Source organism: Anguilla anguilla, chromosome 14, assembly GCF_013347855.1.
Source record: "Anguilla anguilla isolate fAngAng1 chromosome 14, fAngAng1.pri, whole genome shotgun sequence".
In the NCBI taxonomy this organism is placed as follows: domain Eukaryota; kingdom Metazoa; phylum Chordata; class Actinopteri; order Anguilliformes; family Anguillidae; genus Anguilla; species Anguilla anguilla.
Genome location: NC_049214.1, coordinates 9,933,695 through 9,946,477, shown reverse-complemented (window position 1 = coordinate 9,946,477; position 12,783 = coordinate 9,933,695). Strand labels below are relative to the sequence as shown.

The window sequence follows — 12,783 nt, the reverse complement described above, 5'->3', positions numbered from 1 at the left end:
TGGTTTTTTACTCATCTCTGCAGACCTGCATGGTCACCTAACAGGCTGCCAGTACAATTTGGGCTGTCTTTATTGAGCTTAGTGCTGATATAAGGGAAATCAATACCGCTTTATGGGAATAATCTTCTTTGCTGCAGCCAGTTGTTCTAAACAGCTCTTAAGAAAGCAGTCCACTCCAGGAAGAGCTAGGGAGGCCAAGACCATGCTTTAACTGTACTTTAAATTCCATTCTCAACGTTCAAATGCATTTGGTAGAATGTAATAAAGATGACTTTCATTAGTCCAAGATGTAGTTGTTGTAGCATTCCGTTGTATTATTGTACACATCAGAAACATGATTCAGTGGGCAGTGAATTTGAAAATGACTTTAACTTGCCATTTGGAATCAGGTAGGGACATTGGGGAACAACATTTTAAGAAGTGATGAAGAAATTTGCAGAAAAGATACAATATGCTTTAACCTCTATTTCATTTTGAGTATTACTTTAATGAATTAAGGCTGCACATAAGGCTTCAATAGCATTTCTGCAGAGTATTTTTTCAGTTTGGTTAAGATAGCTAAGAGACACTTGGGGTAGAAACATGGTGCTATAAAAGCCAGCATAATTTCCAGTGATATATGTTGTGGAGCCACATCCATCAGTATAATAAAGCAGTTTGTCATGCAAGAAAGTGTCATCTCTTGGACTCAAGAAAAAGTAGTAAGAAGATTTAATCATGAATCCATTGCACTGCATATGCTGGCTATGCTCTTTTGCAAGCAACCTTGTCTCACAACCCATTTGTATCTATTCAACAAATTTCCAGCACCCTAAAATTTGTACTTATACAATGAATTAGACACCTCACATCACGTGACTTGACAAGGTTCTCTGAATCAATCTGAACCAGAACGAGAATCCTCCTTTTTTTCTTTCCTCAGTGAAGCAATAAAGGTAAGCTAACAACATTGCATTTCCACATACATTTATAGAAAATAATTTCTTATTTTATGATTACATTGTCAAGTCATGTGATGTGAAGAGTCCTTCATTTGTATGATTAGTACACATTTTAGGGTGCTGGAAATAGATACAAATGGGCTGTGAGGCCAGGTTGTCTTTTGAGAAGCCAACCTCCATTTTACAATGCATATACTAAAGATGTTTCCAAAGATTTTTCTTTATCACGGTTATGCAATTCTTTTAATTGAGGTTCAGTGACACATTATTATCCATAAGACATTACTGTCTTTGGATTAATAGAGGCAATATTAGGAAAATTCCAAGAAAGGAGGTATAATTTCCTTTGGAGAACAGAGGGCACTGTTGGTGTCCTCTCTTAGTGTGAAGTGTTTATTAAACACATAAACTAGGTAAGTAAAACTGGGTTATTTTGCAGAAATGAGTCTTTCCCTGTGGTCCTTGGCAGCAGTGAGAAGCTTCAGAGGAGCCTCACAGGAATTGTAGTTCTGTACTCATCTGAGGAGATAGGACACCTTATCTGTGTCAGCTCCTCAGAGTTTCTCAGAACTGGAAGTATTCCCCTCTGACATCACTAAAATATTACAAAGCCATGCAATAATTGTGAAGGGAACATGGTGCCTTTAAAACAGGCTCACATTTTCTTTGTCAAGAAAATACTGAGAAGAATCTACAAGAACCTTGAATTTTAACTACAAAAAACTATTTTTACTACATGCTTGGTTTTTCTACATTAAATGCATAAATAATGAAATCCTTAAAACCAAGGCCTCCCTGTTGGCAGGACTAATAAACTATTAGACATTTATAAGGACGAATCTCTCTTGTACAAAGCTCATTCTCAGTAAAATATCTGCGTGATATTTTACTGAGAATGAAAGATATGCTGTTTTGGATGTGGTACGGTACACAAACCCTGATTAGGCCTGATGGTCGACGTGGTTGGTCCGTAGAGCCGTAATCAGGGACTGTGTAGCATCCCCTTCAGAGTTAAAGATAGCCTCTCCCCTCTCCCTGTCTATACAGTATCTCTTGCTCTGTCCTTTGTGTCTGCACCTGTTTGCACTGCATTCCAGCAGGCGGTCTTTTTCGGAATAAATATGCAGTAATAAATCTGCTCTCCCTGGTTTTCCGAGTAGAGAATGACATCAGGCTTTTGCCACCACAAGCCCTCTGCACTATATAATCTGTGGTGATCGTGCCTGAACTTGCCAAATGATAACTTGAATCTGAAGCAATTGCTCACTCTAGACATTTTTCATTACCATGTGTGATGAGGGAGGCTCCCGTTTTCCAGGGCCATTGTCCAACTTTATTTTTTCTTGGTCTCTGACTAAGGTGCATGGCTCTCTGCTGCAAATACTTTTGTTTTGTTGCCATGGAGGAATACGATGTCTGTACACACATCTGAAATCAGCTGAGCCTGCAGCCAGCTAGAGCTGATGAGGTTTCTATGGCGGAGTATTTACTGGATTAAATATGACCTCATGGGCTATGATTGAATTATGGAAACTCTCTCCACTGTGGTTTTTTAGATTTATGTTGTAAACACATTCAGCAGCAAAGTCATAGTGAGGAATGATGGTTAAGCTTCCTTAAATCACTTGCTGTCAAACAGATGCCATAAATGTGACCTGCTGATTCTCATCTGAAATACACAGAAAAAAATTTTGTCCCAGAGGTTTAGGTCCCTGTGTCCAAAGTCCAAAGGGAAACTGCCCATTTTAATCATTTTTGGATCATGTTACTTTTGGTTATGAGTTATATATGACATGAACATGATTTATTTCAGATATTCAAAAAACCGTGTACATTTCATCCTAACCATCTTAACTCTTTGTAATAGTTTTTTTAATTTTTTTAATTACAGCTTTATCTTTACCATTTTTTTTTTTTTTTTTTTGCTGTTACCGGGCGGCTTTACACTGCTCTTCCGGCACAGTTTTTCATTAGTTACCATTGCGTGACTCTTCCTCCCACATCTGAATGCATCCATCCACTATTGAAACCAAAATGCTACTTCTCCCTGATGATGTCGTCTCTGTCACTGTCACCAGATGCCATGCGCTGGAGGTAGCACCCGGATAATTTAGAACATATAAATTAGTACGGCGGTGTACAGGCATGTCCTCCTAATGGAGGCTGTCCCAGTTTTCCACATCTTTCATATTATTGGCATCCAGCACTAGAGAAATTTCCTTTGTGTGTTTGTCAGTGGATTGGATGACTTGTAAGTTTGTTACAGTTGCTGCACTGTAGTTAGGATAATAAAATTGGTATGTTTGACATAACGCAGATGATTTCATCAAGCAGGAATTATAATTGTGCTTTTCTGTCTGTGTTGTGATCTTGAGAGTAATAATCTGCTGGATTGCTCTCAGTTTTTTTGTTGTTATTGTTGACAGAAACTAAAGTTAGACTGGTGGTTATACATATTTTAACGATATTTTATAAAGATAAGTGTCTTGAGATCTGCATACATATATTCAGTCACTCTAAATGTCTGTAAAGCTGTTGATAAAATTAGCAGTCTTGAGCAGTTATATACACAGGCCAATACACAGGCTATTAAAGTCAATTTTAAAAGACAACTCATACATTCAGGCATTTCCTTAACCTATAGTTTGTTATCTATTAAAAAAGGTAATGACAAATAAGCTGCTCATGGCTGGGTGTGTTCCACCATGCCTCTCGATGACTGTTATGAAACTGTGCAGTTTGAGGTCAGATTTGCCTGGTGTGGAGAGCGTTGGAAATGAGGGCAGAAAGATGTTCAGATCACTGCCCTTTGAGTAGTGAGCATTGCGGAGATCAATGGAAAGTGGAGTGCCATGCCAGTGCACCCTTGATCTGCAGAAAGGGGAAGTGACCGCCTGTTCCGACAGGTAATTAAAGGTTCCTGGAGGTGCCCCGAGCACATATTGGCAAGGCATTAACAGGCCTGCGAAAAGCGGTGTGATCTTTTAATAATTGACAGACCCTTTTTTCATTTCGGAATGGTAATTGGAAAGTCACACCTGGTGCACTGAAGTGCCACGCAGGGGATATTGGTTTTGAGGGATTTCTCACATTGAAATTAAGCTGATACTATAATTAATTGCCCTCAATCTCGTCCACTTTACATAACTTAATTGTCTGGGAGCATTAGAATATGTTTTATTTCATAAGCTTCAACTTCTCGGATTTAGGGGTAAGGAGTCGAATGTACGCAATAAAATGTCTAGTTGATTGAATTTTGTATTCGTGTGAAGTATAAAGTGAAGACCCTCCAGCTAGTGATCCATCCATCTCTTTTCTGTGGAAAAATGTGTAATACCTTGTATTTACCCCCTAAGCACCGATATAAATGATGGCTTAAATTCAGCATTGTGGCATAATTCGTTTGTCTGGCCTGGAGGCCTGACATCATTAAAACACCAAAGGAAGTAGCTGCCCTCCCCCTAAATATTTTCTCTCTCCTACCTGCAGTACCTGCATGAACACGGCGTGGTGCACCGTGACCTGAAGCCTGAGAACCTCCTGTATGCCACTCCCGCACCCGACGCCCCTCTCAAAATCGGTAGGTCACACGCTCCACGGAGGGTGTTAGATAGACAGATACTTTATTGTCCTCCTACAAGGACATCCTTTCCAAGGATGGTTCAGGTGACTTTGCCAACACGTATTCATAGAACGTCAACAAGTGCCCACAAATGACCATCTGATTTACAACAAATGGTATACTGACAAGTGCAGTATGTGAATTAGTTTCATTTACTGTGTATAATGCTTATGGCAAATGGCTCAGAATCTCTATTTAAATATGCCATTTTTGGAACACATGAGCCCATAGAAATGTCCAGAGGGCACTTCAGTAATTTAATGAGTGATCTGGGTCAAAAGCTATGGTTCTAGCCTTTTACTATGCTGTTCAGTGACCCTCTGGGGAGAGAGAAAAATTACATTCCATAATCAGGAGCAGGTGGAATGTCTATGCCACTAATAGCCAGCATTGCTGAGACCAGATAAAATTTCTTAGGAATATGTATGGTCATTGATTAACCTCTTTGAAGACTCCCCCTTAGGGATCATTAATGGCTTCAGGCTTTGGCTGTCATTCACTTGCATCTGTTCTCCCAAATGACTAGCCTGCTGAAAACACTTCCTTTACATTCCATTTTATTAAATTAGTTTCATGTCCACTGGTAAAGATGACATAATGACAAATCGGTCGGTCAATGTTGGGATGCACAAAAGACTGTTGCCACTGTTACATAATGTTTATTATGTATATATAGATATATATTACGTTGCATTCAAGCATGATTACACATTTGAATGAATACATTTGTATTTAAATGAATGTCTATTCAAAAATGTAAATCAAATTTGATTGATAAAAAAGTCTTGTATCATTTTGTATCTTTTCATTTAAGCTGATTTTGGCCTGTCAAAAATTGTGGATGACCAGGTCACAATGAAGACCGTGTGTGGGACTCCAGGGTACTGTGGTGAGTTGACTATTTCCCCTCTTTCTTACGGACTGATGTTTAATTTTCTCTGAACCCAATACCTCTGTGGTGTGGTGGATTAAGTACTTGACATTTTGGTAATCCTTTCTAAATCTGTTTTATATTACTATGATGATGTTGAGTTCATTGTCCAGACTGTTAGGAGGGTGAGTAATGATAATCCACAAGCACTGTGTCAAACAGACATGTTTGCATACTACTTGAACAGCACATGATATTTGGCAAGTCCAAAATGTGGCTATCAGAACAAGGTGGGGTGGGGGGCAGGGCAATCTACATCAACAAAACTGCCTCTATCCCCTATGCAGCAGTATATATATATATATATATATATATATATATATATATATATATAACATTATGATTTGATAATATGATACAGTATGATATGATATGACTGTTTGTACAGTATAGGAGCAGGTGTTTTATTTTTCATATCCTCATTTTTTTTAAATTTTTTTTTTAAAGCCTTCAGTAATATAAATATACTTGAATAATGCCAGTTAGCTGTTTGGCTGGTTGAGAGAATCTTATATCCATAGCAACAACACTGACCTGCGAACTGGTGACATGTTTTATTTATCCCACGTATGGCACTGTAGCGCTTACCAAAGCAGTGTTCGCTGCTATGCATTCACTGAAACTTGATCAAGTAAAAACTGGCTTTTCAACTTTTTTTTGGGTCACTAAAAATATATTTCAGTTATGTTATGGTTCAGTTATGATTGGTTTTATATCCCTTTCTGGATGGCATGAGATCTGTTAGTAAAAGTAACTCTTAAGTTGTCAGAAGCAAGCTGAGCACCATGATATTATCATCAAAAGATTTGCTGTTCTCCCATATGGTAATCTCTCTCTCTCTCTCTCTCCCCCCCCCCTCTCTCTCTCTCTCTCTCTCTCTCTCTCTCTCTCTCTCTCTCTCCTCCTACCTTTGCAGCTCCTGAGATTTTGCGGGGATGTGCTTATGGGCCTGAAGTGGACATGTGGTCTGTGGGAGTCATTACGTACATCTTGTAAGTTACGTCTGTTGCCGAAAAAAAAATTGTGCCTGTGGTCCCTGCGAGATTATATTCATTTGCAGTCCCTTGTCACTAAAACACTGCTGTGTAAACTCCATAGCAGTTAAGGCCTCAAATATATTTTTTAGCATTTGTACTATGGAATTCACAGTCTTGACTTAGTTTTTCCACAATTTTAAATGAGTAATCACATGTTTTCAAAAGTTCCTGTGGCTTCAATTACGTTTTAGGGCTCAACTTAGGGTTAGGGTTAGGAAAACGATAAGTCTGAGGGTCGAGGCAAGTTTACGGCTGTGTTCAGCAGGTTAAAGAAAGGTTGGGATATTGGTTCTTTTTTGATTTTGGACGAGCCAAAAATTTTGTATATACTAGTATAGTACCTATGACCATAACAAGATATGGAATATATACATATTTTTTCAGGGAAAACATTTTTTTTTTTAAGGCCTCAAATATATTTTTTAGCATTTGTACTATGGAATTCACAGTCTTGACTTAGTTTTTCCACAATTTTAAATGAGTAATCACGTGTTTTCAAAAGTTCCTGTGGCTTCAATTACGTTTTAGGGCTCAACTTAGGGTTAGGGTTAGGAAAACGATAAGTCTGAGGGTCGAGGCAAGTTTACGGCTGTGTTCAGCAGGTTAAAGAAAGGTTGGGATATTGGTTCTTTTTTGATTTTGGACGAGCCAAAAATTTTGTATATACTAGTATAGGTACCTATGACCATAACAAGCTATGGAATATATACATATTTTTTCAGGGAAAACATTTTTTTTTAAGGCCTCAAATATATTTTTTAGCATTTGTACTATGGAATTCACAGTCTTGACTTAGTTTTTCCACAATTTTAAATGAGTAATCACATGTTTTCAGAAGTTCCTATGGCTTCAATTACGTTTCAGGGCTCAACTTAGGGTTAGGGTTATGAAAACGATAAGTCTGAGGGTCGAGGCAAGTTTACGGCTGTGTTCAGCAGGTTAAAGAAAGGTTGGGACATTGGTTCTTTTTCGATTTTGGACGAGCCAAAAATTTTGTATATACTAGTATAGGTGTCTATGACCATAACAAGCTATGGAATATATACATATTTTTTCAGGGAAAACATTTTTTTTAAGGCCTCAAATATATTTTTTAGCATTTGTACTATGGAATTCACAGTCTTGACTTAGTTTTTCCACAATTTTAAATGAGTAATCACATGTTTTCAGAAGTTCCTGTGGCTTCAATTACGTTTTAGGGCTCAACTTAGGGTTAGGGTTATGAAAACGATAAGTCTGAGGGTCGAGGCAAGTTCACGGCTGTGTTCAGCAGGTTAAAGAAAGGTTGGGACATTGGTTCTTTTTCGATTTTGGACGAGCCAAAAATTTTGTATATACTAGTATAGGTACCTTTGACCATAACAAGCTATGGAATATATACATATTTTTTCAGGGAAAACATTTTTTTTTAAGGCCTCAAATATATTTTTTAGCATTTGTACTATGGAATTCACAGTCTTGACTTCGTTTTTCCACAATTTTAAATGAGTAATCACATGTTTTCAGAAGTTCCTATGGCTTCAATTACGTTTTAGGGCTCAACTTAGGGTTAGGGTTATGAAAACGATAAGTCTGAGGGTCGAGGCAAGTTCACGGCTGTGTTCAGCAGGTTAAAGAAAGGTTGGGACATTGGTTCTTTTTCGATTTTGGACGAGCCAAAAATTTTGTATATACTAGTATAGGTGTCTATGACCATAACAAGCTATGGAATATATACATATTTTTTCAGGGAAAACATTTTTTTTTAAGGCCTCAAATATATTTTTTAGCATTTGTACTATGGAATTCACAGTCTTGACTTAGTTTTTCCACAATTTTAAATGAGTAATCACATGTTTTCAGAAGTTCCTATGGCTTCAATTACGTTTTAGGGCTCAACTTAGGGTTAGGGTTATGAAAACGATAAGTCTGAGGGTCGAGGCAAGTTTACGGCTGTGTTCAGCAGGTTAAAGAAAGGTTGGGACATTGGTTCTTTTTCGATTTTGGACGAGCCAAAAATTTTGTATATACTAGTATAGGTGTCTATGACCATAACATGCTATGGAATATATACATATTTTTTCAGGGAAAACATTTTTTTTTAAGGCCTCAAATATATTTTTTAGCATTTGTACTATGGAATTCACAGTCTTGACTTAGTTTTTCCACAATTTTAAATGAGTAATCACATGTTTTCAGAAGTTCCTATGGCTTCAATTACGTTTCAGGGATCAACTTAGGGTTAGGGTTATGAAAACGATAAGTCTGAGGGTCGAGGCAAGTTTACGGCTGTGTTCAGCAGGTTAAAGAAAGGTTGGGACATTGGTTCTTTTTCGATTTTGGACGAGCCAAAAATTTTGTATATACTAGTATAGTACCTATGACCATAACAAGCTATGGAATATATACATATTTTTTCAGGGAAAACATTTTTTTTTAAGGCCTCAAATATATTTTTTAGCATTTGTACTATGGAATTCACAGTCTTGACTTAGTTTTTCCACAATTTTAAATGAGTAATCACATGTTTTCAGAAGTTCCTGTGGCTTCAATTACGTTTTAGGGCTCAACTTAGGGTTAGGGTTATGAAAACGATAAGTCTGAGGGTCGAGGCAAGTTCACGGCTGTGTTCAGCAGGTTAAAGAAAGGTTGGGACATTGGTTCTTTTTCGATTTTGGACGAGCCAAAAATTTTGTATATACTAGTATAGGTACCTTTGACCATAACAAGCTATGGAATATATACATATTTTTTCAGGGAAAACATTTTTTTTTAAGGCCTCAAATATATTTTTTAGCATTTGTACTATGGAATTCACAGTCTTGACTTAGTTTTTCCACAATTTTAAATGAGTAATCACATGTTTTCAGAAGTTCCTGTGGCTTCAATTACGTTTTAGGGCTCAACTTAGGGTTAGGGTTATGAAAACGATAAGTCTGAGGGTCGAGGCAAGTTCACGGCTGTGTTCAGCAGGTTAAAGAAAGGTTGGGACATTGGTTCTTTTTCGATTTTGGACGAGCCAAAAATTTTGTATATACTAGTATAGGTGTCTATGACCATAACAAGCTATGGAATATATACATATTTTTTCAGGGAAAACATTTTTTTTTAAGGCCTCAAATATATTTTTTAGCATTTGTACTATGGAATTCACAGTCTTGACTTAGTTTTTCCACAATTTTAAATGAGTAATCACATGTTTTCAGAAGTTCCTATGGCTTCAATTACGTTTTAGGGCTCAACTTAGGGTTAGGGTTATGAAAACGATAAGTCTGAGGGTCGAGGCAAGTTCACGGCTGTGTTCAGCAGGTTAAAGAAAGGTTGGGACATTGGTTCTTTTTCGATTTTGGACGAGCCAAAAATTTTGTATATACTAGTATAGGTGTCTATGACCATAACATGCTATGGAATATATACATATTTTTTCAGGGAAAACATTTTTTTTTAAGGCCTCAAATATATTTTTTAGCATTTGTACTATGGAATTCACAGTCTTGACTTAGTTTTTCCACAATTTTAAATGAGTAATCACATGTTTTCAGAAGTTCCTGTGGCTTCAATTACGTTTTAGGGCTCAACTTAGGGTTAGGGTTATGAAAACGATAAGTCTGAGGGTCGAGGCAAGTTTACGGCTGTGTTCAGCAGGTTAAAGAAAGGTTGGGACATTGGTTCTTTTTCGATTTTGGACGAGCCAAAAATTTTGTATATACTAGTATAGGTACCTATGACCATAACAAGCTATGGAATATATACATATTTTTTCAGGGAAAACATTTTTTTTTAAGGCCTCAAATATATTTTTTAGCATTTGTACTATGGAATTCACAGTCTTGACTTAGTTTTTCCACAATTTTAAATGAGTAATCACATGTTTTCAGAAGTTCCTATGGCTTCAATTACGTTTTAGGGCTCAACTTAGGGTTAGGGTTAGGAAAACGATAAGTCTGAGGGTCGAGGCAAGTTCACGGCTGTGTTCAGCAGGTTAAAGAAAGGTTGGGACATTGGTTCTTTTTCGATTTTGGACTAGCCAAAAATTTTGTATATACTAGTATAGGTACCTTTGACCATAACAAGCTATGGAATATATACATATTTTTTCAGGGAAAACATTTTTTTTTAAGGCCTCAAATATATTTTTTAGCATTTGTACTATGGTATTCACAGTCTTGACTTAGTTTTTCCACAATTTTAAATGAGTAATCACATGTTTTCAGAAGTTCCTGTGGCTTCAATTACGTTTTAGGGCTCAACTTAGGGTTAGGGTTATGAAAACGATAAGTCTGAGGGTCGAGGCAAGTTCACGGCTGTGTTCAGCAGGTTAAAGAAAGGTTGGGACATTGGTTCTTTTTCGATTTTGGACGAGCCAAAAATTTTGTATATACTAGTATAGGTACCTTTGACCATAACAAGCTATGGAATATATACATATTTTTTCAGGGAAAACATTTTTTTTTAAGGCCTCAAATATATTTTTTAGCATTTGTACTATGGAATTCACAGTCTTGACTTAGTTTTTCCACAATTTTAAATGAGTAATCACATGTTTTCAGAAGTTCCTGTGGCTTCAATTACGTTTTAGGGCTCAACTTAGGGTTAGGGTTATGAAAACGATAAGTCTGAGGGTCGAGGCAAGTTCACGGCTGTGTTCAGCAGGTTAAAGAAAGGTTGGGACATTGGTTCTTTTTCGATTTTGGACGAGCCAAAAATTTTGTATATACTAGTATAGGTACCTTTGACCATAACAAGCTATGGAATATATACATATTTTTTCAGGGAAAACATTTTTTTTTAAGGCCTCAAATATATTTTTTAGCATTTGTACTATGGAATTCACAGTCTTGACTTAGTTTTTCCACAATTTTAAATGAGTAATCACATGTTTTCAGAAGTTCCTATGGCTTCAATTACGTTTTAGGGCTCAACTTAGGGTTAGGGTTATGAAAACGATAAGTCTGAGGGTCGAGGCAAGTTTACGGCTGTGTTCAGCAGGTTAAAGAAAGGTTGGGACATTGGTTCTTTTTCGATTTTGGACGAGCCAAAACTTTTGTATATACTAGTATAGGTGTCTATGACCATAACAAGCTATGGAATATATACATATTTTTTCAGGGAAAACATTTTTTTTTAAGGCCTCAAATATATTTTTTAGCATTTGTACTATGGAATTCACAGTCTTGACTTAGTTTTTCCACAATTTTAAATGAGTAATCACATGTTTTCAGAAGTTCCTATGGCTTCAATTACGTTTTAGGGCTCAACTTAGGGTTAGGGTTATGAAAACGATAAGTCTGAGGGTCGAGGCAAGTTCACGGCTGTGTTCAGCAGGTTAAAGAAAGGTTGGGACATTGGTTCTTTTTCGATTTTGGACGAGCCAAAAATTTTGTATATACTAGTATAGGTACCTTTGACCATAACAAGCTATGGAATATATACATATTTTTTCAGGGAAAACATTTTTTTTTAAGGCCTCAAATATATTTTTTAGCATTTGTACTATGGAATTCACAGTCTTGACTTAGTTTTTCCACAATTTTAAATGAGTAATCACATGTTTTCAGAAGTTCCTGTGGCTTCAATTACGTTTTAGGGCTAAACTTAGGGTTAGGGTTATGAAAACGATAAGTCTGAGGGTCGAGGCAAGTTCACGGCTGTGTTCAGCAGGTTAAAGAAAGGTTGGGACATTGGTTCTTTTTCGATTTTGGACGAGCCAAAAATTTTGTATATACTAGTATAGGTACCTTTGACCATAACAAGCTATGGAATATAAACATATTTTTTCAGGGAAAACATTTTTTTTTAAGGCCTCAAATATATTTTTTAGCATTTGTACTATGGAATTCACAGTCTTGACTTAGTTTTTCCACAATTTTAAATGAGTAATCACATGTTTTCAGAAGTTCCTATGGCTTCAATTATGTTTTAGGGCTCAACTTAGGGTTAGGGTTATGAAAACGATAAGTCTGAGGGTCGAGGCAAGTTTACGGCTGTGTTCAGCAGGTTAAAGAAAGGTTGGGACATTGGTTCTTTTTCGATTTTGGACGAGCCAAAAATTTTGTATATACTAGTATAGGTACCTATGACCATAACAAGCTATGGAATATATACATATTTTTTCAGGGAAAACATTTTTTTTTTTAAGGCCTCAAATATATTTTTTAGCATTTGTACTATGGAATTCGCGGTCTTGACTTAGTCTTTCCACAATTTTAAATGAGTAATCACATGTTTTCAGAAGTTCCTATGGCTTCAATTATGTTTTAGGGCTCAACTTAG

General features: G+C 36.7%; 1 protein-coding gene across 1 annotated transcript in view; it reads left to right on the top strand.

Annotated features, from left to right (window-relative positions):
• camk4 (calcium/calmodulin-dependent protein kinase IV) overlaps window positions 1–12,783 on the top strand; it is a 63,003-nt gene that overhangs the window by 39,453 nt on the left and 10,767 nt on the right. The window contains exons 6-8 of the mRNA XM_035391928.1: window positions 4,431–4,521; window positions 5,378–5,452; window positions 6,411–6,486. Coding sequence (XP_035247819.1) covers window positions 4,431–4,521; window positions 5,378–5,452; window positions 6,411–6,486 — 242 coding nt within the window. The remainder of the gene's footprint in view (window positions 1–4,430; window positions 4,522–5,377; window positions 5,453–6,410; window positions 6,487–12,783) is intronic.